The sequence below is a fragment of the Anabrus simplex genome, chromosome 4 (genome assembly GCF_040414725.1).
Source record: "Anabrus simplex isolate iqAnaSimp1 chromosome 4, ASM4041472v1, whole genome shotgun sequence".
Taxonomy (NCBI): domain Eukaryota; kingdom Metazoa; phylum Arthropoda; class Insecta; order Orthoptera; family Tettigoniidae; genus Anabrus; species Anabrus simplex.
Window position 1 is genome coordinate 27,242,877 of NC_090268.1, and position 25,316 is coordinate 27,268,192.

The 25,316-nt window shown below is 44.8% G+C and overlaps 1 protein-coding gene across 3 annotated transcripts in view; it reads left to right on the top strand.

Moving 5' to 3' along the window:
- Positions 1-21,189: 21,189 nt before the first annotated feature.
- Positions 21,190-25,316, top strand: part of LOC136872362 (very low-density lipoprotein receptor) — a 111,490-nt gene continuing 107,363 nt past the window's right edge. For all 3 annotated transcript variants that reach the window (XM_067146173.2, XM_067146174.2, XM_067146175.2), the window contains exon 1: positions 21,190-21,592. In XM_067146173.2, the coding sequence (XP_067002274.2) occupies positions 21,501-21,592 (92 nt within the window). In that variant the 5' untranslated portion in view covers positions 21,190-21,500. The remainder of the gene's footprint in view (positions 21,593-25,316) is intronic.

Here is a 25,316-nt window from a genome sequence, read left to right on the forward strand (position 1 = left end):
TGCATCATGACTACCAATAGAGACACAATGGTTCATGCATGATGGAGCTCGTCCGCACACAGCAAATGTTGTTCTGGACTTCCTGAATGAACATTTCGGGCCCCGTGTGACGTCCCATCGATATCCCGAGCGTTTTCAGAGTGGCTCAATCCCTGCGACTTCTTCCTGTGGGGATATTTGAAGGAGACAATCTACTGCCATAAACCAGAAAATGTACAGCAATTGCAAGCGGCCATTGTGACTTTCTTCCGAGCGTTGAGTGAGACTTATGTCGTAGAGTGATCACGAACATGCGGGTTCGTCTCGAAGCTGTTGTACACCGAGAAGTTGGACATATTGAACATGTCCTGCACACGGACTAACCATGCACATGTCAGTGAATGTTGTAACGCCATTTTGTATTCAATATGTTGTACATTACATAATTCGTGCGCCACCCTGTATTTACTTAGCAAATAGCGTTTGTATGGAGGGGAGGCGAGATTAGCCCAGTGGCTGAGGTTCGAATCCCGATCGATCCTGGATTGAAATACTCATCTCAAAATTCACTTGGCGTCAGGAAGGGCATCCGGCCTTAAAACCTCTGCTAAAACCAAAATGACCCCAGTGACCCCATAAAATAAAAGGGATAAGCCGAAAAAAGTTGCAGCGTTTGTATACGCAAAAAACTTCCTTTCTTTCCTCATCATAATCTACTGCACTGAACAGAACGAGACATTAAGTACAATAAAACTGTTAAAAGTTTAAATCTGTTTTGATATGCGTCCCTTCCCGAGCCGTACAAGCAGTCGCTATGCTGTAGTTATACTTTAGCCCAAACACCGCTCCTTTACCGGCCTGAGCCAGAGCTCCGCTCATTGAGCCGAATTGTGCACAGCTTTGCCTTAAACAATTCGTAAACATTTGCGTGCGTCTGGTTCATGGTCCCGTGTCCTTGCAGCAAGTGTTCCATTCACCCCGTAATATTGACGTGTGTAACTGTTCCGGTGTCGGGAACAGTCGCGCTAGGCCTAGTGCCGTCTGGCATAATGTTGTCTTCAGTAATAAACTGTGTTTTTGTCTAGCCCACAGTGATGGTGACCGTACCAAGAAGAGGGGCTTATTATCGAGAGAGAAACGGGACCACCGTCAGGCATTACAGTCTGGAGACCTACTGGCTTTTATGTGAAATTGCCATTGGTGTTTCTTGAGGGCACAATGGTTACTCGATATTGCTGAAAGTGACCGTTGTAAATGGAATGTTTGAATAGGATAATGTCCGCTCTGATATTGCAGGACCTCCAGTGAAACTCTCGAAGACATGGCGATTTTACAGTCACCAGCCAGGTCCCCGGACCCATTCAACATGAGTGGGATGTGATGGGCAGATGCCCATACTATTCCCCTCATCCAGCCAGAACTCTGGACGAACTGACCCTCGTGATGCAAAAAGCATGGCCCACAATTCCTCCACAGCCTCACTGACTCCATACTGCGCAGGATTCAACAATGTATTGCAGCTTGGGTCGGGCAAACCCTGTACTGACCTACGTCCACATGTAAGCACAGAGGCACTTTGAACGTGTTATCATCGCACACCCTTCCACTATGCATATTAGGGACACCCCTTCATTGTATTGCAATTTCCATTTTCCTAGTGTATTATGGACAGAGGACATATCGAGGTCTCTGACAAACAAAGAAAACTCGCACGCGAGTAAGTGGTGGTGGCGGTGGTGGTGATTGCTGCTTTTAAGTGGAAGTACAACTGGGCACCCACAGGGGGGAACAATGGAAAATGACGAATACTTCGAAAACTGAAGTATGGGCAAAATTCTCCTGTGGGCGGGGGGAGTAGAATAACACCCACGATATTCCCTGCCTGTCGTAAGAGGCGACTAAATGGGGACCCAGGGGCTCTCGATTTGGAAGTGTGGGTCGGCGACCACGGGGCCCTTAGCTGAGTCCTGGCATTGCTTCCATTTGCTTGTGCCAGGCTTCTCACTTTCATTTAACCTATCCGACCTCTCTTGGTCAACTCATGTCCTTTTCCGACCCCGACGGTATTAGGAATCGAGGCCTAAGGAGTCTTTCATTCTTACGCCGTTCGTAGCCCTTGTTTTTCTTTGGCCCATATCTTCCGTTTTTGAAGTGTCGGATCCCTTCAATTTTTCTACCTGATTAGTGTTATATAGAGGATGGTTGCCTAGTGGCCCTTGCTCTTAAAACAATAATCACCAGCACCACCACTTTTTCAGTCGCCCTTTATGACAAGCAGGAGATACCGTGGATGTTATTATACCGCCCATGTCCACAGGGGGATTATATCGAGTAAACGGAACGCTTACATTCCTCGCCCCTTACACCTGGAATGACGTTACAGTAGGACCAAAGCTATCATAGGGGATGGGGATCGACTTGCATATCCTTGGCTCCTTTCACCACACCAGTGATGCCAACGATACCATAATTATGGTATGCATACCATAATTTAGCTCACTGCACCATGTACCATAATTCTCCTATTATGCTACGCAAAAATACCATAATTTGCCTATTATGATATGAAAAAAATACTACAGTTTGCCTATTAGTATAAAATATCACGGAATATCATAAGTAAAATTCAAAAATATAATAGCAAATAACATTATTGATCTATGTAGAATTTATTCATTGGAAATATGAAATGATCTATTTCTCTTTTCAATTTAATGTAATGTAACAGTTAACATGTCATGTAATTCTCAGCACTTTCATTAATATTATGCGGCCGGGCTGAGTGGCTCAGACGGTTGAGGCGCTGGCCTTCTAACCCCAACTTGGCAGGTCCGATTCTAGCTCAGTCCGATGGTATATGAAGGTACTCAAATACGTTAGCCTCATGTCGGGCGCTAGAATAACACCCAAGGTATCTCCTGTCCGTCGTAAGAGGGGACTAAAAGGGGCCCCAGGGGCTCTCTACTTGGGAGCGTGGGTTGGTGACCACGGCGCCCTTAGCTGAGTCCTGGCATTGTTTCCACTCACTTATACCAAGCTCCTCACTTTCATCTATTCTATCCGACCTCCCTTGGTCTACTCTTGTTCTTTTCTGACCTCGACGTTATTAGAGCAGTCAAGACCTAGGGAGTCTTTCATTTCCACGCCCTTCGTGGCCCTTGTCTTTCTTTGGCCGATACCTTCGTTTTTCGAAGTGGCGAATAGCTTCCATTTTTCTCTCTGATTAGTGTTACATAGAGGATGGATACCTTGTTGTATTTACTCTTAAAACAATAATCAACACCACCACCTCCATCCTCCAAAATCTGTCAAAAATTAGTGAGTCGTAAAAAAAAAATTATTATTAGTACACTAGTGTCCAAAAGTTAACCATAATCACTAAACGAGGCCAAACTGCCTGATGGGAATGTCAGACGGATTGCTGAAAAACACGGGAGCTTTCTCACACACCGTATGTCACATAACTTGTACAAAAAAATGTCAGAAAGGTTCTGATAGCTAAGGTACACCTTTGACAACAACTAACAAAACTTGGCAATGTCTCCCACAAATAAAATTTAAAAAATAATTTTTAAAAAGCTGTTATGGTTACCCCTAACGGCCTGCTTCGCAGAGACGTGGCATGCTCTCTTTCAGATGGTCCAAGAGCTCTTGTGGCAGCCGATCCCATTCCTCCGGAAGGGTAATGCAGAAGTATTGGAGGGTCCAGGGGCGGCCGTTCCTTATGTGCTGAAGTGCTGCAGCACATTGCCTATTGGAAAAATAAATTAGTTTAAAAATATTATCTACAATCAAATACAGTGCAATGAAAAAGACGTCAGCCAAAGAATAGGAAATTATTCAACTCCCCTCACAACCAGGTAACTACTGGTGAGCTCCACGCCGGGTACTGTGCGTTCACAGCTCAGCGAGAATGTATAATCTTTTTGCCAGAAACCAGGAACTCTGCTTTTTGCGCATGCGTGCCGAACTTTTCCGATACAAAGACAATGTGTTCCGATAGGCTGTTGAAACAACAGCCAAGACATCACTTCACAATGATTCTTCGTTCGACCACAGAGAGGCAGCACTAGCACTAGTCACACTTGCATTACGAACGATATGAGAACGTGGCAGCTGGCACCCTCTTGACTCAGCGATAGTATTTATGAGGGGATTGCTCAAAGCAAACTGGAAAACAAAATACTGTAGAGCTGTTCCCGCCAGGTCTCTTAATACCAAAGAGGATAGAATACTACCAACTTGCCTATTCCAAAGCCACATTTGTAAACCGATGAACTATAAAAATTGTACTTTTTATGTTGTCAAAATAAGGACATGATATTGTGATATTCTTTAATTTAAAATGTCTAGTTTATAAATGTCACTATAAAAACATAACATGTAATTTTGAATTACGACGTTGCTGGTTTTATTTCAATGATGTTGGTAACATTGGGAAATTCTGTTTTTGCGCGCTCACACCAAGTGTTTGATTTCGTGAATATTTTGCCATTGCAGGTGTTTTTGTGTGTTTAATTATGTAGTTTTATAGTTTTTATGAGGAATGTGTGTATGTGTTGGGGTTGTTTGCGTGTTTGTTCAGTGTGGGAAACTCAGTGGAGAGCCTCCTGAAAACCACATACCGGTACGTTTCTAAATATTTTTATTTTTTGTAGTGGGGATGTGTTACAGCACATAATTGATTTTCTGCACCAGCCACCACTGGGAGGGTCCTTGGTGGAGGCTGACGGGATGCAATTCGCCTCCCTAATGTATCCCAGGCATGTTCTATAGGATTCAGATCCGAAGACATCGCTGGCCAGTCCATGCGATGAATGTCTTCCCCAGCCAGAAATTCATCCACCAGAGCAGCGCGGTGTGGTCGGGTATTATCGTCCATTAAGAGGAAGTCTGGGCCAACCGCACCTTTGAAGAGTCGAACACGTGGTCTCAGTACCTCATCCCTGTATCTCCGAGCGTTAACAGTGTTCCTAGGACCAACCATGAAGATGTGCAGGTCCGTATGGCTATTCAAGATGATACCGCCCCACACCATGACGCCACCACCACCATACTGGTCCCGCTCCACGATGTTCCTGTGGTTGTATCGGCTACCCGGTTCTCTCCAGATTAATGTGCGACGGGAATCGTTCTGCAAACTGAAACGGGATTCATCTGTGAAGAGCACATGCCTCCATTCATTCGTGGTCCAGTATCGATGTTGACGGCTTCACATTAAACGGGCACGTCTCTGTGCTGGAGTGAGCGGGACGCACACCGCTGGACGTCGGGCAAACACCCCTGCTGTTCTGAGCCTCCGGCACACAGTTTGCCGGGAAACGGCAATCCCTCAGACGGCTGCAAGCTCCGCCGACAGTTGCCTTGCAGGTGCCCTCCGATTTTATCGGGCGGTTAAGGCCAGATATCGGTCCTGCTGTGGGGTGGTTACCATTGGTCGACCTGGTACTGGCCTACGACTAACATCTCCTGTGTCTCGAAATCGTTTCCAACGCCTGGAAATGACACTTTGTGGCACATTCAAGGATACAGCGATTTCGGTCTGTGTCTGGCCTGCTTGCAGGCGGCCGAGTATTCTACCCTGCAAAATGAGTTCCAAATGGTGTCGTTGTGTCATTATATTGTCACGTTCACCACGAGACTACACTCCGCACATTATAACAGGGCAAACACGACTGAGGAAATATGGGGCCGAGGCACTGGCTGTGTTTACCTTGCAGTTACGCCGCTAGTCAAAGCAGGGAACACTCCTTTCCTATACAGAGCGAACAAGTAAGGTTGGTAGGTGCATATGTCATAAGATTAGCGGTCTATTACCCTGTTGCTCTGCTTACTCGAAACTTATGCTTAACTTTTGGACACTAGTGTAGTAGTCGTAGTAGTAGTTTTTTTTAAATTTGCTTTTATGTCGCTCCGACACAGATGGGTCTTATGGCGACGGTGGGAGAGGAATGGCCTAGGAGTGGGAAGGAAGCGGCCGTGGCCTTAATTAAGGTTTAGCCCCAGCATTTGCCTGGTGTGAAAATGGAAAACCATGAAAACCACCCTCAGGGCTGCCGACAGCGTGGTTCGAACCCACTATCTCCCGGATGCAAGCTCATAGCCGCGCGCTCCTAACCGCACGGCTAGTTCGCCCGGGGTAGTAGTAGTGGTAGTAGTAGTAGTAGTAGTATTTCCAATTTGTCTGAAACAAAGCTGAACTTCGCTGCTCAACAATTCCCGAGGTATCAGTTTACTTTAGCGAACACCTGCTTCCAGTTGCCATGCTTTTGATTGTCGTTATTGTAGTACACTAAAATATCGTAGCTTCAGTAACTTAATCAAATTATGCACAACATGCCAGTGCATAATTAATTTAATCGCTTCTATGGAATCGACTGAATAAGTAAGTAAACGGCCTGCAACGCCAAAAATGAAATTGAAACAGCAGAAGATGCTGCGAAATAATAGCGCCCAATACATCGAAAACAGAACTACAGAATACTTGTTGGCCCTGGTTGGGCCTTGGCAAGCAGGACGTCCTAAACGGTTGTCCTGACATCAGGGAAACAAATTCTCGCACATAGTATATGTCTGTTTTTATTTGATTACATTTTTATCTTGTCATAAAATACCATAATTTAGAAGGGTTGGTCCCACAATGTGTAGTGCACAGGTTGGCACCACTGCACCACGTGCTGGATTCAGTGCAGCGACTTCAATTCCAGCTGATAGATGCACGTTACTGAGTTAACTGTCCCTCTCTTAGGGATATCCAAACGTAGCGAGTCTGCCGTGTTCTCTAAATCTGCACGAATACCGACCTATGCATGTGCGCTGCTATGTTTTTGTTTTCCTATTAAGGATATTCAAACATTCTACTTCTAAAATAACATACATCATTATAATTTAAATGTATTCATACTCTTTATTTTACCGAGCGAGTTGGCATTGCGTTTAGGGGCGAGCATCTGTGAGTTTGCATTCAGGAGATAGAGGGTTCGAACCCCACTGTCGGCAGCCCTGAAAATTGTTTTCGTAGTTTCCCCATTTTCAGACCATGCAAATGCTGGGGCTGTCCCTTAATCAAGGCCACGGCCGCTTCCTACCCACTCCTAGCCTTTTCCTGTGCCATCGTCGCCATAAGACCTGGTTGTGTCGGTGCGATGTAAAGCCAATTGTAAAAAAACTTGTTTATTTTTAATAAAATAATAGGAAAACAATCAAGGAATAAAAGATATTTCCAAAGAACGAGAAAGATGTAACAAAATAAACACTCTCGCCTTTTTTTAAATCTTTTGGTAATTAAAAAGGAACTGAATCTGGAATGTGCGCCGTAACACATAACTTACGTGCGCATCCATATAAATACGATGCTCAGTAGTATAATTGGATGGTTCGGCCGCCACCTCCACCTCGGGCTCTCGGGAGAGGCCTCCTCCTCCTCCTCCTCCCGAGGGGCCTTCCCAGGGGCCCACTCCTCCTCCTCCTCCTCCCGGGAGCCTTCCCAGGGGCCCACTCCACCTCCTCCTCCCGGGAGGCCTCCCATCCTCCCGCGGGAAATTTGAATTGGTAAACACAGCCACGTGCTTTTTGACAGACAACAACGCATCGCTAACCTCACTGCTGCCACCTTGACGGGCCTAAACCTCAGTGGTACTAGCGCGAGATTTTAATTTGTAAACAAATCCACGTGTTTTTTGACAGCCACGTGCTTTTTGACAGACAACAACGCATCGCTAACCTCAGTACTGCCATCTTGACGGGCCTAAACCTCAGTGGTACCAACATAACCTCACAAGCGCGAGATTTGAATTGGTAAACAAATCCACGTGTTTTTGACAGTCACGTGCTTTTTGACAGACAACAACGTATCGCAAACCTCAGTGCAGCCATCTTGACGGGGCTAAACCTTAGTGCTGCCAACTTAACCTAACTAGCGCGAGATTTGAATCGGTAAACAAATCCACGTGCTTTTTTGACAGCTGTCATCCGTCATCTTTAAACTACGGAGCACCGTGCTGCCCTCTTTATCGCAGTAGCTGCAAATTCGTCACCTGTCATCCGCAGTGCTACCATTTTAACGGGCCTAAACCTTAGTGCTACCAACCTAACCTCACTAGTGCGAGATTTGAATAGGTAAACAAATCCACGTGCTTTTTTGACAGCTGTCATCCGCCATCTTTAATCAACAGAGCACAGTGCTGCCCTCTTCAGCTACTTTGAAATGTGGTGGCGGATAATTTGAAAAATGCTTTTTGACAGCAGCCATCTTTAATCACCGTGCTGCCCTCTGTAGCTAGATACCTTTGAATTGTGGTGGCAGGCAATTCCACGTGACAACAGCCATCTTTAATCAAGAGAGCACCGTGCTGTCCTCTATGTGGTGGCGGCAATTTGAAAAATTCTACATGCTCTTGTTTGGAAACAAACCCACGCGCTTTTTTGACAGCCGTCATCCGCCATCTTTAACCAACAGCGTACAGTGCTGCCCTCTTTAGCTAGATACATTTGAAATGTGGTGGTGGCAAATTCCACGTGCTCTTGTTTGGAAACAAAGCCATGTGCTTTTTTGACAGCTGTCATCCGCCATCTTTAATCAACAGAGCACCGTGTTGCTATCATGCGGGCAATTTCGTCAGCTGTCATCCGCTATCTTTAATCCACAGAACACCGTGCTGCCCTCTTTATGGCTACTACCTTAAGCACGTAGTAGCAGGCAATTTGAAAAGTTCTGTTAGCTATCATCCGCCATCTTTAATCAAGAGAGCACCGTGCTGCCATCTTTAGCTAGATACCTTTGAAATGTGGTGGCGGCAAATTGAAAAATTCCACGTGCTCTTGTTTGGAAACAAACTCACGTGCTTTTTTGACAGCTACCATCCGCCATCTTTAATCAAGGGAGCACCGTGCTGCACTCCTTAGCTAGATACCTTTGAAATGTGGTGGCGGATAATTTGAAAAATTCTATGTGCTCTTGTTTAGAAACATACCTACGTGCTTTTTTTGACGGCTATCATCCGCCATCTTTAATCAATAGAGCACCGTGCTGCTATCATGCAGGCAATTTCGTCAGCTGTCATCCGCCATCTTTAATCTATAGAGCACCGTGCTGCCCTCTTTATGGCTACTACCTTAAGCATGTAGTAGCGGGCAATTTGAAAAGTTCTGTTAGTTATCATCCGCCATCTTTAATCAAGAGAGCATCGTGCTGCTATATTTATCTAGATACCTTTGAAATATGGTGGTGGATAATTTAAAAAGAAAAATTCTACAGCAGCCATCTCTCGACGCTAATTGCACAAGATGACTCCTTAAGGGTGCTTACGCAAGATGGCTGCTATACATAGGTTCTTATGAGACGCCCTTGGTATGCTTGCGCAAGATGGCAGTTATATATGGCTCCTTATGAGATGCCCTACGGATGCTTGCTCAAGATAGCGGCTGCTCTTATGGGATTCTAGTCTTGATCACTTATTTTGTGTTCTGAACACATCAACTAAAGTTCTGATCACATGTTGAAGTTAACAACATCGATTACAGTGTTCGATTCTAGTCTTGTTATGTTTCAATCTGATCTTCTTAGAACAAGGGTATCCCCTGGCACGTTCTAAACACATGATGTATTGAGTACAGTGTTCGATTCTAGTCTTGATCACTTATTTTGTGTTCTGAACACATCAATCAATGTTCTGATCACATGTTGTATCGTGTACAGCGTTTGATTCTACTCTTCTTATGTTTCGCAAGTCTAAACATGCACAATAATGTTATCGCTGCACCCACTTGCCTTCGCGATGCAGGTTTAAACTTGTTCGATATAAAGCTATGCCTTGACATAAGAGGCGGAGGAGGAGGAGGAGGAGGAGGAGGTAGAGAAGGAGGAGGAGGAGGAGGAGGAGAATGATAAGGCCTTAACAGCCTATGTATAGTCGCCATTGTTTAAAGATGACAGCTGTCAAAAGAATTTTTCAAATTATCCGCCACCACATTTCAGCTAAAGAGGGCAGCAGGGTGCTCTGTTGATTAATTAAGCACATAGAATTTCAAATTGCCCTCCACCGCATGCATAACAGCAGCCGTTATTTTGCGCAGTAGCCTCTAAGCTAGCTTTCTTCATAAGAGTAGCCGCCATCTTGTGCGAGCACCCCTAGGCTGTCTCATAAGGAGCTATGTATAGTCACCATTTTGTGTCCGCCATCTTGCGTAAGCATCCCTAGGACGTCTCAAGCCATCTTGTGTCTCATAACAGCAGCCACCATCTTGTAGAAATAGATAGCTGCCAATGCCAAAGGGCTTAAGTAGGAATCGAACCGTTGATCTCATCATTAGACTATGTTTTTCTTGTTCCTGATACTGCGACCTAGGTATTAGGCGGAAAAAGTTTGTCCATTTTGCTCTACGGTGCACCGTTTTCGAGATATTTAACATTTTGCATTTAAGCCCCAAATTTAATGAATAGAACCAGCACGGTACGTTATACTCTCTACCATAGCTAGACCTAATCATGTTACGAAGACTCGCTTCAATACAAGCTAAAACAGAGCAAATGCCAAAGGGCGTAAGTAGGAACCGAACCATTGATCCCATCATTAGACTATGTTTTTCTTATGCTATCATGTTCCCCATACTGCGAACCTGGGTATTATGCAGAAAAATTTTGTCCGTTTTGCTCTACGGTGCACCGTTTTCGATATATTTAACATTTTGCATTTAAGCGCAAGCACCCATAAAGCGTCTCATAAGGATTTGTGTATAGAGCCATCTTGTGTCCGCCATCTTGCGCAAGAATCCTTAGGGTGTCTCACGCCATCTTGTGCAAGGACCCTTAAGTCGACCCATAAGAGCAGCCGCCATCTTGAGCAAGCATCCGTAGGGCATCTCATAAGGAGCCATGTATAACTGCCATCTTGCGCAAGCATACCAAGGGCGTCTCATAAGAACCTATGTATAGCAGCCATCTTGCGTAAGCACCCTTAAGGAGTCATCTTGTGCAATTAGCGTCGAGAGATGGCTGCTGTAGAATTTTTCTTTTTAAATTATCCACCACCATATTTCAAAGGTATCTAGATAAATATAGCAGCACGATGCTCTCTTGATTAAAGATGGCGGATGATAGCTAACAGAACTTTTCAAATTGCCCGCTACTACATGCTTAAGGTAGTAGCCATAAAGAGGGCAGCACGGTGCTCTGTAGATTAAAGATGGCGGATGACAGCTGACGAAATTGCCTGCATGATAGCAGCACGGTGCTCTGTTGATTAAAGATGGCGGATGATAGCCGTCAAAAAAAAGCACATATGTGTGTCCATTGTTCCGTTTACACAACAAATAACATTTATTTAAAGTTTATATTTTATTTTTTATTTTTATTTTTTGCTAGTTGCTTTACGTCGCACCGCCACAGGTAGGTCTTCTTGCGACGATGGGACAGGGAATGGCTAGGAGTGGGAAGGAAGCGGCCGTGGCCTTAATTAAGGTACAGCATTTGCCTGGTGTGAAAATGGGAAACCACGGAAAACCATCTTCAGGGCTGCCGACAGTGGGATTCGAACCTACTATCTCCCGAATACTGGATACTGGCCGCACTTAAGCGACTGCAGCTATCGAGCTCGGTAGTTTATATTTTCTGGGTACAAAAATATATTTAAGACAAATATAACTTCTTCAATGATTATGTCCATTACGTAGACATGGTAAGAATTAATTATGAATGATAACAGCTTTTCTAAGCCTCCGTGGCTCAGGCGGCAGCGCGTCAGCTTCTCCCCGCTGGGTTCCGTGGTTCAAATCCCGGTCACTCCATGTGAGATTCGTGCTGGACGAAGCCGAGGCGGGGCAGGTTTGTATCCAGGTACTCCGGTTTTCCCTGTCATCTTTCATTCCAGCAACACTCTCCACTATCATATCATTTCATCTGTCAGCCATTAATCACTGCCAGAGGCCTCGGTAGCCGGCACAATTCCTATCCTCGCCGGAATATGGGGGCTTCGTTCATTCCATCACTGACCCGGCCACTGACTGGAAAACAGGGTTGTTGTTTTTTTTTGTTTTTTGTTTTTTTGCTTTACGTCGCACCGACACAGATATGTCTTATAGCGACGATGGGATAGGAAGAGGCCTAGGAAGTGGAAGGAAGCGTCCGTGGCCTTAATTAAGGTACAGTCCCGGCATTTGCCTGGTGTGAAAATGGGAAACCACGAAAAACCATCTTCAGGGCTGCCGACAGTGGGGCTCGAACCCACTATCTCCCGATTACTGGATACTGGCCGCACTTAAGCGACTGCAGCTATCGAGCTCGGTGGAAACAGGTTCTAGGTTTTCATTTCAATGGCTTTTCTACAGGTTTGAATGGTAACCAACTTCCGACAACCGGGAGTCGGTTGCTGAGGACAGCTGATAAAAAATAGACCGAAATCGAAGTAGTAAGGTAACTTGTTTACCATCAAAAGAAATAGTGGGGATGTTTCATTCAATGTTCATTAGGTTTATGCATTACATACAGTATAACCATATGAAGTACGAGTAATATTCAAATTAACCTAAACATTATTTTATGGTTGGTCCAAAAGTTTCATTGATTAGCAGAATTTGGATTTCACTTTCAATAGTTGATCGTTTGTTGACACGTTTGTGTTCGTTTATGTAACTATAGTATGTATATATTTAAAGTTTCTCATACTGCATTTCTGGCCAGTAATTTCCAAATGAAATGAATATTTCCCGTCGTCATGTTGTATTAGAGTAACGCAAGAGGAGCATAACATGGCTCGTTAAAGAGAAAGAGAAATAAAGGGTATAGAGCATATTGACTCCCCCCTCTACGAAAGAGAAAATTACTCTTAGAATAAGTAGGGCTGATCAGAAAACTGTGGAAGGCTATGCTATTGGCTTTACGACGCACCGACGCAGATAGTCTTACGGCGACGATGGGACAGGAAAGGGCTAGGACTGGGAAGGAAGCGGCCGTGGCCTTAATTAAGGTGCCTGATGTAAAAATGGGAAACCTCGGAAAACCATCTTCAGGGCTGTCGACAGTGGCGTTCGAACCCACTATCTCCCGAATACTGGATACTGGCCGCACTTAAGCGACTGCAGCGATCGAGCTCGGTAAAGCTGTGGAAGGAACACCGAAGAACCCACTTTTGCTTTATGTCGCTACAGTGTGCAAAATAATTTAACAGATCCAATGTAAGCCATATAAAACCTTTTGAAGACCGAAATTCCATGGAAAGGCATTCTTTACAGTTATGTGCACAGGAACCTCAGCCTAAATGACACACTGAGATATTCCATCAAATATATGACAAGATGAATTAATGATACACGTTTGTGGATTTCTTTATTAACGTAGACCTTTGTTCCTCGACAACGACCTCCTGTGGGTGGGGGGTGATTGTCGTAAGAGGCGACTAAAAGGGGCCCTAGACGCTCTGAACTTGAGAGCGTGGGTTGGTGACCACGGGGCCCTTAGCTGAGTCCTGACATTGCTTCCACTTACTTGTGCCAGGTTCCTGACTTTCATCTATCCTATCCGACCTCACTTGGTCAACTCTTGTTCTTTTCGACCGAGTTCGATAGCTGCAGTCACTTAAGTGCAGCCAGTATCCAGTATTCGGGAGATAGTAGGTTCGAACCCCACTGTCGGCAGCCCAAAAATGGTTTTCCGTGGTTTCCCATTTTCACATCAGGCAAATGCTGTACGTTAATTAAGGCCACGGCCGCTTCCTTCCCAGTCCTAGCTCATTCCTGTTCCATCGTCGCCATAAGACATATCTGTGTCGGTGCGACATAAATAAAAAAAATTTAAAAAAATAAAAAAAAAGAGTTCCTTTCGACCCCGAATCCTAGGGAGCCTTTCATTTCCACGCCCTTCGTGGCCATTAACTTCCTATGGTCGATATCTTCATTTTTCAAAGTGTCGGATCCCTTCCAGTTTTTCTCTCCGATTAATGTTAATAGAGGATGGTTGCCTAGTTCTACTTCCTCTAACAATAATCACCACTCTTTCATTTCCACAGCTCTCGTGGTAGTTCCCTTCCTTTTCGTTCTTTCTTTCTTTCTTTCTTTCTTTCTTTCTTTCTTTCTTCGAAGTGTCGGAACTCTTCACTGTTTTCCCCGACTAGGGTGGATTGAAAAGATGCACTTCCCTTTTAAAACAATAACTAACACCTCCAACTTCAGAACTCATTTGGTGATTCTATAGCGAGTGGGTTAAACCACGACCTGGACTAGAAGGATCATGGTTGGTGAGAGGTTTAGCACAAAAGCGCGAAGTTAATGGCGTCCCTTGTGTAAAGAGGAGTTACCTAGGAAGCTAGGGCAGGTAATATGAAAGACAAGGACATAGGCTAATGATGCTAATGACTGTTATCGTCTTCAGACGCAAAACAATGAAATTATCAGGATCTTATAACATTAATCGAAAGAAGGGAAGAGGAATGTCTCATTCGTCCAAGAATGAGCGTAAGGGAGCGTAAAAACAGGATGGATCCACAAAAGGTAAGAAAATATGTGGCTCTTCAAATCGCGTAAACCTACTAAAGGTTGGATTAGAGTCCGCCTCTGTGGTGTAGTGGTTAGTGTGATTAGCTCCAGCTCCGGAGGCCCGGGTTCGATTCCCGGCTCTGCCACGAAATTTAAAAAGTGGTAGGAGGGCTGGAACGGGGTTCACTCAGCCTCGGGAGGTCAACTGAGTAGAGGTGGGTTCGATTCCCACCTCAGCCATCCTGGAAGTTTTTTCCGTGGTTTCCCACTTCTCTTCTAGGCAAATGCCGGGATGGTACCTAACTTATAACCACGGCCGCTTTCTTCCCTCTTCCTTGTCTATCCCTTCCAATATTCCCATCCCCCCACAAGGCCCCTGTTCAGCATAGCAGGTGAGACTCGCCTGGGCGAGGTACTGGTCATCCTCCCCAGTTGTATCCCCGACCCAATGTCTCACGCTCTAGGATACATTAAAATTAGATGTCCAGGCGTATATTTAGTACCTGTTTAGGGGTGTCAACATTTGCTCATTTAAGCACCGCGTAGCGGCGGGGCGGCCGACCGGTTCAAGTGCCATGCTCTCGCACGCACGCACGCACGCACACCTTACTCGGTTACTTCGATAATTGCTGATGCTGGGGCTGTACTTTAATTAAGGCCACGGCCGCTTCCTATCCTATCCTATCCTATCCTATCCTATCCTATCCTATCCTATCCTATCCTATCCTATCCTATCCTATCCTATCGAAGTTAAGCCACCATAAACAAAAGTGTTCTACGGCAATAATCGTTGTTTTCCTTACACAGTAGTATGTCGGTGTTTACACACTATGTACAATACACAGGGTGAACAAAAAATGCCGCACGTGGAGGTCGGCATGCTGTTCTTCGTCGAAATTCGCGGCAAAAGTTTATCTTGCGAAACCTAGTCCCACCAATAGGTTTAATAGAAATGCGAGTTAAAAAACGAGGCTCTGGCAACGTTGTAACGGCGTGCAGCGTGACCAAGCACAGGTCGCATGAACTCGGCGCTATGGTTGAGCCAACGACATTAAAGATATATAGACTGCTAAACATACTCGTTACAGCGCCCCTGGTTGAAGCACAGCGAACTAACTTTTGCCTACAACTGTCATGGCGGCTGCCACTTCTTGGTCTTGACAGCTAGCCCTTATCAGTTCAATGAATTGATGAGATTATTCGTTATTGCAAATTAAAAATATATTTAAGAATAAACACGACATTTTCAAACATGCTTAATGTTGCATTGATGTTATAATGAAATAAGCGCAGTGAATATGGCGAACATTTGCTTGGTTAAAACGAGAATTACGTATGTAGAAGAATTGATAATTCGGCGTCATGCACTAACAATAAAGTCATTCACTACAGAAAGACATATACGTACAACAGTTCATTGAGGAATTCACACGCGTAGAGACATACCTTGAGTGTCATTCTGGTATAATTTTTGAATTTTGCTTCTTTGTCTGGTTTGTTATGTTTTATGCTTTTTGCTACTTATGGCTACTTTCTAAGAACTGCTGAGCGACATGCAGCACAGACGTCCGTTGGTTGCGGTGTAGAATATCTCTACGGCATCCTCTGCCTGTCGTAATGGGCCACTAAATGGGTTAACCCCAGATTCTAAAGTTGAGAACACCTGATCCCTGGTTGAGTGTAGCATTCCTTCCACATACGGTATCCTACCAGCTTTACCTCTTTAATATTTCTACCGGACCTCTCTTGGTCAACCGTCGCCTGACTTCATAGCCTATATTTATTCATTCATTTATTTATTTATTTATTTATTTATTTATTTATTTATTTATTTATTTATTTATTTATTTATTTATTTATATATTTATTTATTTATTCCAACCTTGCACACCTTCTCAAAGACTGTACTCCATCACACAACAACTTCTGCAGAGCCTTTCTATGGCAGATTCAGAGGAAATAAGCATATGTTTTGCCTACAAGTGTCATGGCTGCCAGTGGTTCAAGTAGATTCAAAGATGGCCATCAGATTAGCAGTCTATATTTTTAATGTCGTTGGGTTGAGCTGTCTCATTAGCTGAGCGAGAAGAGGTAATGCCATAAATGCCGGTTGCGCGGACGCGCCGTTGTTCGAGTCGCGTTCACGCCAATTTATTTTTCAGTTAATGTATCAAATTGTATCCAATGTACACCTCCACTATGCACGACACTATGTTCTGTCTTACCGTTACAGTTACCTTCATTTAAACGTTCTAACATACCATGAACTTCTTACAGAAGTAAACGACCACTTTGTTTCGTCCATGACACAAATAAAGCCAATACGTAGAACATAATAGTAGCGAACTCGATAGCTGCAGTCGCTTAAGTGCGGCCAGTATCCAGTAATCGGGAGATAGTGGGTTAGAGCCCCACTGTCGGCAGCCCTGAAGATGGTTTTCCGTGGTTTCCCATTTTCACACCAGGAAAATGCTGGGGCTGTACCTTAATTAAGGCCACGGCCGCTTCCTTCCACTTCCTAGGCCTTTCCTATCCCATCGTCGCCGAAAGACCTATCTGTGTCGGTGCGACGTAAAACAAATAGCAAAAAAAAAAAAAAACATAATAGTGGATACAGTAACATCGTCTCTATCCAATGCGGTACAAGGAAACAATACAGTACAGTAGGTAGGCTACACTGGATTGCCCATTATGCTACGCACAATAATTCCATAGTATACGTGTGACGTCCAATCTTATCTTCACAGAGCCGGTACGTACACTTACGAGCAACGTTCATTTCACAGAAGATGTTCATAGCGATCGTCTTGCATTTGCAAACACTTCACCACTCGCTTGAACATACTTTGCAGGACCCTACACAACACACTTGCATCCACCATTGCCGATGCAGCATGCACGCGGGATATTAGGTCTTGTACATCCATGGGTGGAGTACTATAAACATGTTCCTTTAAGTGTCCCCACAAATAAAAATCTAGTGGATTAAGGTCCGGGGAACGTGGAGGCCAGAACATTGGACCTCCACGACCAATCCATTTCCCTGGAAACGCTTCATTTAACCAGTTACGCACAGTCATTCCAAAGTGTGGCGGTGTACCATCATGCTGAAACCACAGCTGTCGCCGAACACCAAATGGAACGTTTTCTAAAGCGTCAGGCAAAGTATTGCCCGGAAATGTACGATAGCGGGGCGCATTCAACTTGTCCAGTAATAGGTAAGGGACTAAAAGCACTCCTCCCACGATTACAGCCCACAGGTTTATGCCAAAGCGTGCCTGAAAACCACGTTCACGGGTGACATGTAAGTTGTGGTCAGACCAATAATGGCTGTTGTGATGATTGAAAATATCTCTCCGAGTGAAGCTACATTTGTCACTTCATATCACATTCTTTATAAAATGTTCGTTGTCTTCAACTTGCTGCAAAAGCCATTCACAGAACTGCACTCGTGAAATGCGGTCTTCTGGCCGCTGGTGTTCAGCTAACGTGTAATGATATCGTCGCAGTGTTTCGTCGTGCAACACGTCAACAACCAGTATTTGAGATACCTGGAACTGCCTTGCAATATCACGGGCACTTCGCCGAGGTGATTGGTGAACGGCTTCAAGAATGTCGTCCTCTGTTTGTGGAGTACGTCTAGTCCTTGGACGACCTCTGTCCACTACTTGTGGACGAAGATTACCGGTTTCCCGCAGGCGTTGCTCAAGGCGACGAAAAACATTATTATCGGGATGGCGCCTTTGAGGGTATCGTGCTGCATACTCATGAGCAGCAGCAGAAGCTTGGTTATCGGATTCACGCAACACTAAAAGCATATCGACGTATTCGCCGTTTGTGTACTCCATCAGGAAGCCGCCTTGACAGGACCAGTTATGGTTGTGCACTGCGTAGTTAGTCGACTCATGCATTCAGTTGAATGGATCACACTGTCATGTGTTCGACTATTGTCATGTGACAACAGGATGTCACGCTTACAAACGCAGCTACACGACGGGAACTAGGGACCTGACGTCACATACATACACAAAAGAAAAAACAACCTGACGTAGATTCGAGCAGTAGCTCCATGGTGCACGTGGTTTTGATAACCCAGCAGTCTACTCAGTGAGCCGCGACGGCGGGTACAGTAGAGCGGGATGATGCACGTTTCTCTATTACATTCCGATGCGCTGCAGGATGTGACATTGTTGCCAGCTTCTCGTTTTCGACTTGTTTTCCAACAGCACCATATCCGATTTGGCTATAGAAACTTTTGTCTTGCAATGGGATGACTAATCGCATGCCGACCTGCAAGTGCGGCATTTTTCGTTCATCCTGTATATATACGCAGGACCGTGGAGCCCCATTTACCACACAGTGCCAGTGATTGCGGAGGGTAGGGAAGTACTGTAATGGGTGTGTCCGAGAGAAAAGGAACCGGCCGGCCACCCGTCGCTACGCGGTGCTTAAATAAGCAAACTTTTGACACACTAAACAGGTGCTAAATATACGACTGAGCATCTAATTTTGATATGGCTGAATAAAACATTCCCACAGAAGTCGTCGTACGACATCTCAATCAGAGAGAGAAAATGCCTGAACTAGCCACGCACACGTAAATGGAAGTAAGGATGCCGTGATTGCTACACATGTCTTACAAAATATGAGCTCCTGAGAGAAGTAGTAGCATTTTTTGGAACTTTAAGTGAACATAAGCCTAAGATCAGTGGCGTATTCTGGGATCAAGGCGTGGGATACCACTAGATTTTGGTTACCCCTTTTTGGGGGGTTGTTTTAGTGAACTTCAAGCCTTAAGCGTTTTGAGCTGCAGCCAATGGCTAACGGAGTAGCCTGCTGTGATGTCAAGGCTGTTTCACAAGCTACTGCCCTGGCCTCTACTACTGTCAATAACAAACACCTGGTCATGGAGATGTAGCCTAAGGTTTAACAAATTGTCCTTAGCAAATTAAAGTCTGGCTTTATGCCTAAACGGATAGAATGCTTGCCTCTGGTTCGATGGTTCCGGTTCAGTTCACAGAATCAATCCCCTCATACTGTTAATTCCCCTGGCTTGCGGACTGGGTGTTTATGACCTCTTCGCCATTCATTTCATCCTCGTTAGGTCACCGCCAAACCTATACATATGCCATGTACCATTATTATTCTTAAAGTAAAATGTTGAATTATACAGCATTACCAGCGGTCGTACCCATCGTTCACTGGTTTGTTAGCTTCCTAGGGAGATGGCGTCCGACCCATGATCACGGGTTCGATTTCAACTAACAAAAGAGAGCAGTAAATCTGGAAGATTGCATTTCAGTATTCCAGATCTACCTATGAAAAGAAAAGTATAATACTCCTATAACAGCAGCTCTGCAGTTTCTTCCTACAAGGAGTGAAATACCAGCACTCTGTTATCTACTGTATATATTAAAGTGAGGTGAGGAAATAGATTCGATGAGGGACGGATGGTTGTTCGTTAGCAGTGGCGACCTGACGGAGCGAAGCCGAGCACACCTATCCTCCCGGTCCTCACACCTATTGGACATACAGAAGCAAGTCGCGTGAGGTGGGTCGAGGGGTGAGGGACACATAGCCTGGGCTGCGAGATCTGTCTCCGACGCCTTGCGCTCAGAAATACGAGCGACGTTTTTTTTCATTGCTTTCAAGTTTCGTAAATGGAACAATGTGTCAGACGTTTACATTATAATGTGCTTTAGATTTCCATCATTCTCATTTGACGTTTGGGCTTCACCGATAGCCTTGGTAGCCTTCAGTATTCGCCACTGCCTACGATGTACAAATCCACAAGAAATATGAACAATAGAGATATAAAAGTACCAACTTCGAGGAAATCCACAATTACATTCGTGAATCGTACCCGCCAACGCCTGTATTGTACAGTAACTAATCCAACGTCCGTCTCTATGGTGTAGTGGTTAGTGTGATTAGATGCCACCCTCGGAGGCCCGGGTTCGATTCTCGGCTCTGCCACGAAATTTGAAAAGTGGTACGAGGGTTGGAACGGGGTCCACTCAGCCTCGGGAGGTCAACTGAGTACAGGTGGGTTCGATTCCCACCTCAGCCATCCTGGAAGTGGTTTTCCGTGGTTTCCCACTTCTCCTCCAGGCAAATGCCGGGATGATGCCTAACTTAAGGCCACGGCCGCTTCCTTCCCTCTTCCTTGTCTATCCCTTCCAATATTCCCATCCTCAACCAAGGCCCCTGCTCAGCATAGCAGGTGAGGCCGCCCGGGCGAGGTACTGGTCATCCTCCCCAGTTGTATCCCCGACCCAGAGTCTGACGCTCCAGGACACTGCCCTTGAGGCGTTAGAGGTGGGATCCCTCGCTGAGTCCGAGGGAAAAACCAACCCTGGAAGGTAAGCAGATTAAGAAAGAAAGAAAGAAAGAAAGAAAGAAAGAAAGAAAGAAAGAAAAAAGAACTAATCCAACGCAAGGTAACGTGAGCAACGAGGATAGAGAGTCTCGTATCCAATTAAACTGAAACCTTTATTTGACCTTTATACCCTTTGCAATTGATTCAAGTACTCTCTACTGTACTATATCCTCTCCAGATGGTCTTTGGTCGATCATGTTCGGCATTTAACACGAGCAGATCACGGAGTAATTTTCCCCTTCAAATGAATTGTTAAATCACTGTCGGCTTTGCAGATGTGATCACGTGACACGCTATCAAGACCAATCCTCTCGGCTTAATCAAAAGTGATCCTAAGGGCTGACCACATCTGAATCACTGTCATTTACAGTACACGTCGAACGCGAAGCATTCCACACATATCTATAACGTTCGTAGCATTTATAAAGAGGAATAAATATTTCAAGTGTCACACATAAGATGGTTATAAAATAAATCACAGCTACATTTTGTACTCAACAAGACGAGTCAATTGTTGTTCAATCATTAGTACAAATGACTCGATTCACTTCACGCTTCCGGTGCAGCTGCAACAGAATGAAATCTGTCGCATAAACAAGAGCTAACAATTCAAGTACATTTTGAAAGCTGTACCTTATCCGAGACGCGACATTAAGTGTGTCTTTACTACCAAAATATGTCTTCAATCAACAAGTGTTCACTATTGCTTCATGGATTCAGTATTGTGCTCCTCTGCTTCTCCTGGAATGTTCTGGCAAAACCATACAGGTAAGTAATTTCTCTCGTTATTTTTTCTTTTATAATTTGTTTTACGACCATCCGACACAGATAGGTGTTATGGCGACGATGAGATAGGAAAGGCCTAGGAGTAGGAAGGAAACGGCGGTGGCCTTAATTAAGGTACAGCCTGATGAGAAAATGGGAAGCCACGGAAAACTATCTTCAGGGCTGCTGACAGTAGGGTTCGAACCCACTATCTTTCGGATGCATGCTCAAAGCTACGCGCCCCAAACCGCACGGCCAACTTGCCCGGTGAAATTTCTCTTGTTCAACAACAAAACTGATTACTCATTTCGAGTAAGGTGGACAGAAAGGAAAATCGAGGAGAATTTGTATCATATAATAATAACATTCAAATTACAGTATCCATGATTTTATTGGTCCTCTTCAATTACAAAACTTTTTTCAGTTTGCAAAACAGAAAATGCGTCAAAACATTAAGTCCGGCCCCGCGGTGTAGGGGGCAACGCGGCCCCGGGTTCGATTCCGGGCCGGGTCAGGGGTTATTAATTGTAAATGATTAATATCCTTGGCCTGGGGACTGGGTGTTTGTGTCATCCTTAATGTCCCTTTATGTTCTTTTCCTCACATTCAACACGTTACACTTCCGCCATTTTTAAATACACGCAAGTTCACAACATATGGTGCAAAGTAGGGCCAAAGGAAGATCTTAGGTCGACGCCCCGAATAAATAGCATTAAAAAAAAAGATGGCAATCATAACTAATCTTGTGGGTGGATTTCTCAATTATAATTGCATGTTGTAGTATTCATTGAGAGGGAAGAATAAAGTCTGCTGATTTTAAAAGCCACAGAGAGCAATCAAATATTTTATTTGTTAAATTATGGAAATTTTGCTTGAAATTATTTTACTTTTTTTGCACAGATAATAATTTTTTTCTTTCTTTCTTTCTTCCCTTGCTTCTTTATTGCTTAATCGATTTACCCTCCAGGGTTGGTTTTTCCCTCGGACTCAGCGAGGGATCCCACCTCTACCGCCTCAAGGGCAGTGTCCTGGAGCGTGAGACTTTGGGTCGGAGGGATGCAGCTGGGGAGGAGGGCCAGAACCTCGCCTAGACGGCCTCACCTGCTATGCTGAGCAGGGGAGTTGTGCGGAGATGGGATGATTGGAAGGGATATACAAGGAAGAGGGAAGGAAGCGCCCGTGGCCTTAAGTTAGGTACCATCCCGGCATTTGCCTGGAGGAGAAATGGGAAACCACAGATAACCACTTCGAGGATGGCTGAGGAGGGAATCGAACGCCCTTCTGCTCAGTTAACCTTCCGAGGCTGAGTGGACCCCGTTCCAGCCCTCGTATCACTTTTCAAATTTCGTGGCAGAGCCGGGGATCGAACCCGGGTCTCCGGGGTTGGCAACTAATCACACTAACCACTACACCACAGAGGCGGACACAGACACAGATGATTTATATTTTATAATAAGAATAGGACTGACCGCCTGATGGCCATGATGGTTATGGCTTTGAAGTCCAAAGGGTCTGACACCGTCGTTAGCCGGTTCGAGCCCCGTTGGTCGAAAAAAATTTCATCATCAGAATGTTGGCCGGCAGGACAGGGGAGGTGGTGGTATACAATTTCTAATCACTAGATTGCACGCCAAAAGCCTGGATTACATTATAAACCTCTCCGCAGTGCTCATATGGAGTGAGGGCATATGACGCTTTGATGGTGATTCGTCCGTTGGATGGGGACGTTAAGCCTTGAACAGACCCCTTTATGCTATTAGAGAGGAGTAGGCTATGTGCCGGCGCTCTCTCCCTTCCTACTTTTATTTCATCTCATTATCTCCTCTGATGAGATTGCCGCCAGAAAGGGCATCCGGTCATAAAATTCCGCCACGACAGATTGATCTCACCTCATACCCGACTCCGCAGAGAAACGGGACAAGGGTTGAAAGAAAAAAAAAAAAAAAAAAAAACTGTTCGATCGCTGCTACGTCGACCTCTAACAGTCACATTTCATTTTAAACATTTCGATGACTAGGTGTGAACTTCATATTGAATTCTGAATTGTCAATTTACAATACCTTATTTCTTTCTCCTTTATTTATTTCTTTCTTTCCTTCTTTCTTTCTTTCTTTCTTTCTTTCTTTCTTTCTTTCTTTCTTTCTTTCTTTCTTAATCCGTTTAGTCTCCAGGGTTGGTTTTCCCTCGGACTCAGCGAGGGATTGCACCTCTATCACCTCAAGGACAGTGTCCTGGAGCGTGAGACTTTGGGTCGTGAATACAACTGGGGAGTAGGACCAGTACCTCGCCCAGGCGGCCTCACCCGCTATGCTGTACAGGGGCATTGTTGGGGGATGGGAAGATTGGAAGTGATAGATAAGGAAGCGGCCGTGGCCTCACGTTAGGTACTGTCCTGGCATTTGCCTGGAGGAGAAGTGGAAAACCACGAAAAACCACTTCGAGGATGGCTGAGGAGGGAATCGACCCTCTTCTACTCAGTTGACCTCCCGAAGCTGAGTGGACCCCGTTCCAGCCCTCGTACCACTTTTCAGAGCCGGGAATCGAACCCGGGCCCCCGGGGGTGGCAGCTAATCACATTCACCACTACACCACAGAGGCGAGCTTACATTATCTCCCCAGTCTGCGCGTTGCTACATCTGGGTGGTTCATGGGGCTTTTACACCGACCTGACTCTGATTGGGACCAGATCAAGCAAATTATTTGGTAAGAAAGTAGAGTCAACACGGGTAATTCCGATAAACAGAGAACAAATTAAGTGTTTGGCTTGAGAAACAAAAATTAGCTAAAACATTCTGTTATACAGTATGAAAACACATGAGGTTATTATATTTAGACCGGGCGAGTTGGCCGTGCGCGTAGAGGCGCGCGGCTGTGAGCTTGCATCCGGGAGATAGGGGGTTCGAATCCCACTGTCGGCAGCCCTGAAGATGGTTTTCCGTGGTTTCCCATTTTCACACCAGGCAAATGCTGGGGCTGTACCTTAATTAAGGCCACGGCCGCTTCCTTCCAACTCCTAGGCCATTCCTATCCCATCGTCGCCATAAGACCTATCTGTGTCGGTGCGACGTAAAGCCCCTAGCAAAAAAAAAAAAAAAATATATATATATTTAGAGTAGGACTGAAGATGTCATTATGAAAGGTGCCATAAGATAAAATCAGTAGCAATTGTTAAAAAGAAAAATGATTCTAATATTTTAAAGCATATACAGTAGTTGTGTTGTTTGACTCATCAGTCCGCAGACTGGTTTGATGCAGCTCTCCATAACACCCTATGTTGTGCTAACCTTTTCATTTCTACATAACTACTACATCCTACATCTGCTTGTCATATTCATATCTTGGTCTACCCCTAACGTTCTTACCACCTACACTTCCCTCAAAAACCAACTGCACAAGTCCTGGATGTCTTATGATACGTCTATAAAATTCTATCTCGTCTTCTTATGAAATTTGGCCAAATCGACCTTATCTCACCAATTCGATTCAGTATCTCTTCATTCGTGATTCGATCTATCCATCCCACCTTCAGCATTCTTCTGTAACACCACATTTCAAAAGCTTCTATTCTCTTTCTTTCTGAGCTAGTTATCAATGGTTCACTTCTAAACAATGCCACGATCCAGACGAAAGTCTTCAAAAATAGCTTTCTATTTTATATAAAAACTAGCTGATGTACCCGTGCTTCGCTACGGAATTCTAAATTTTATACAGAATTCTAGGTTAGGTA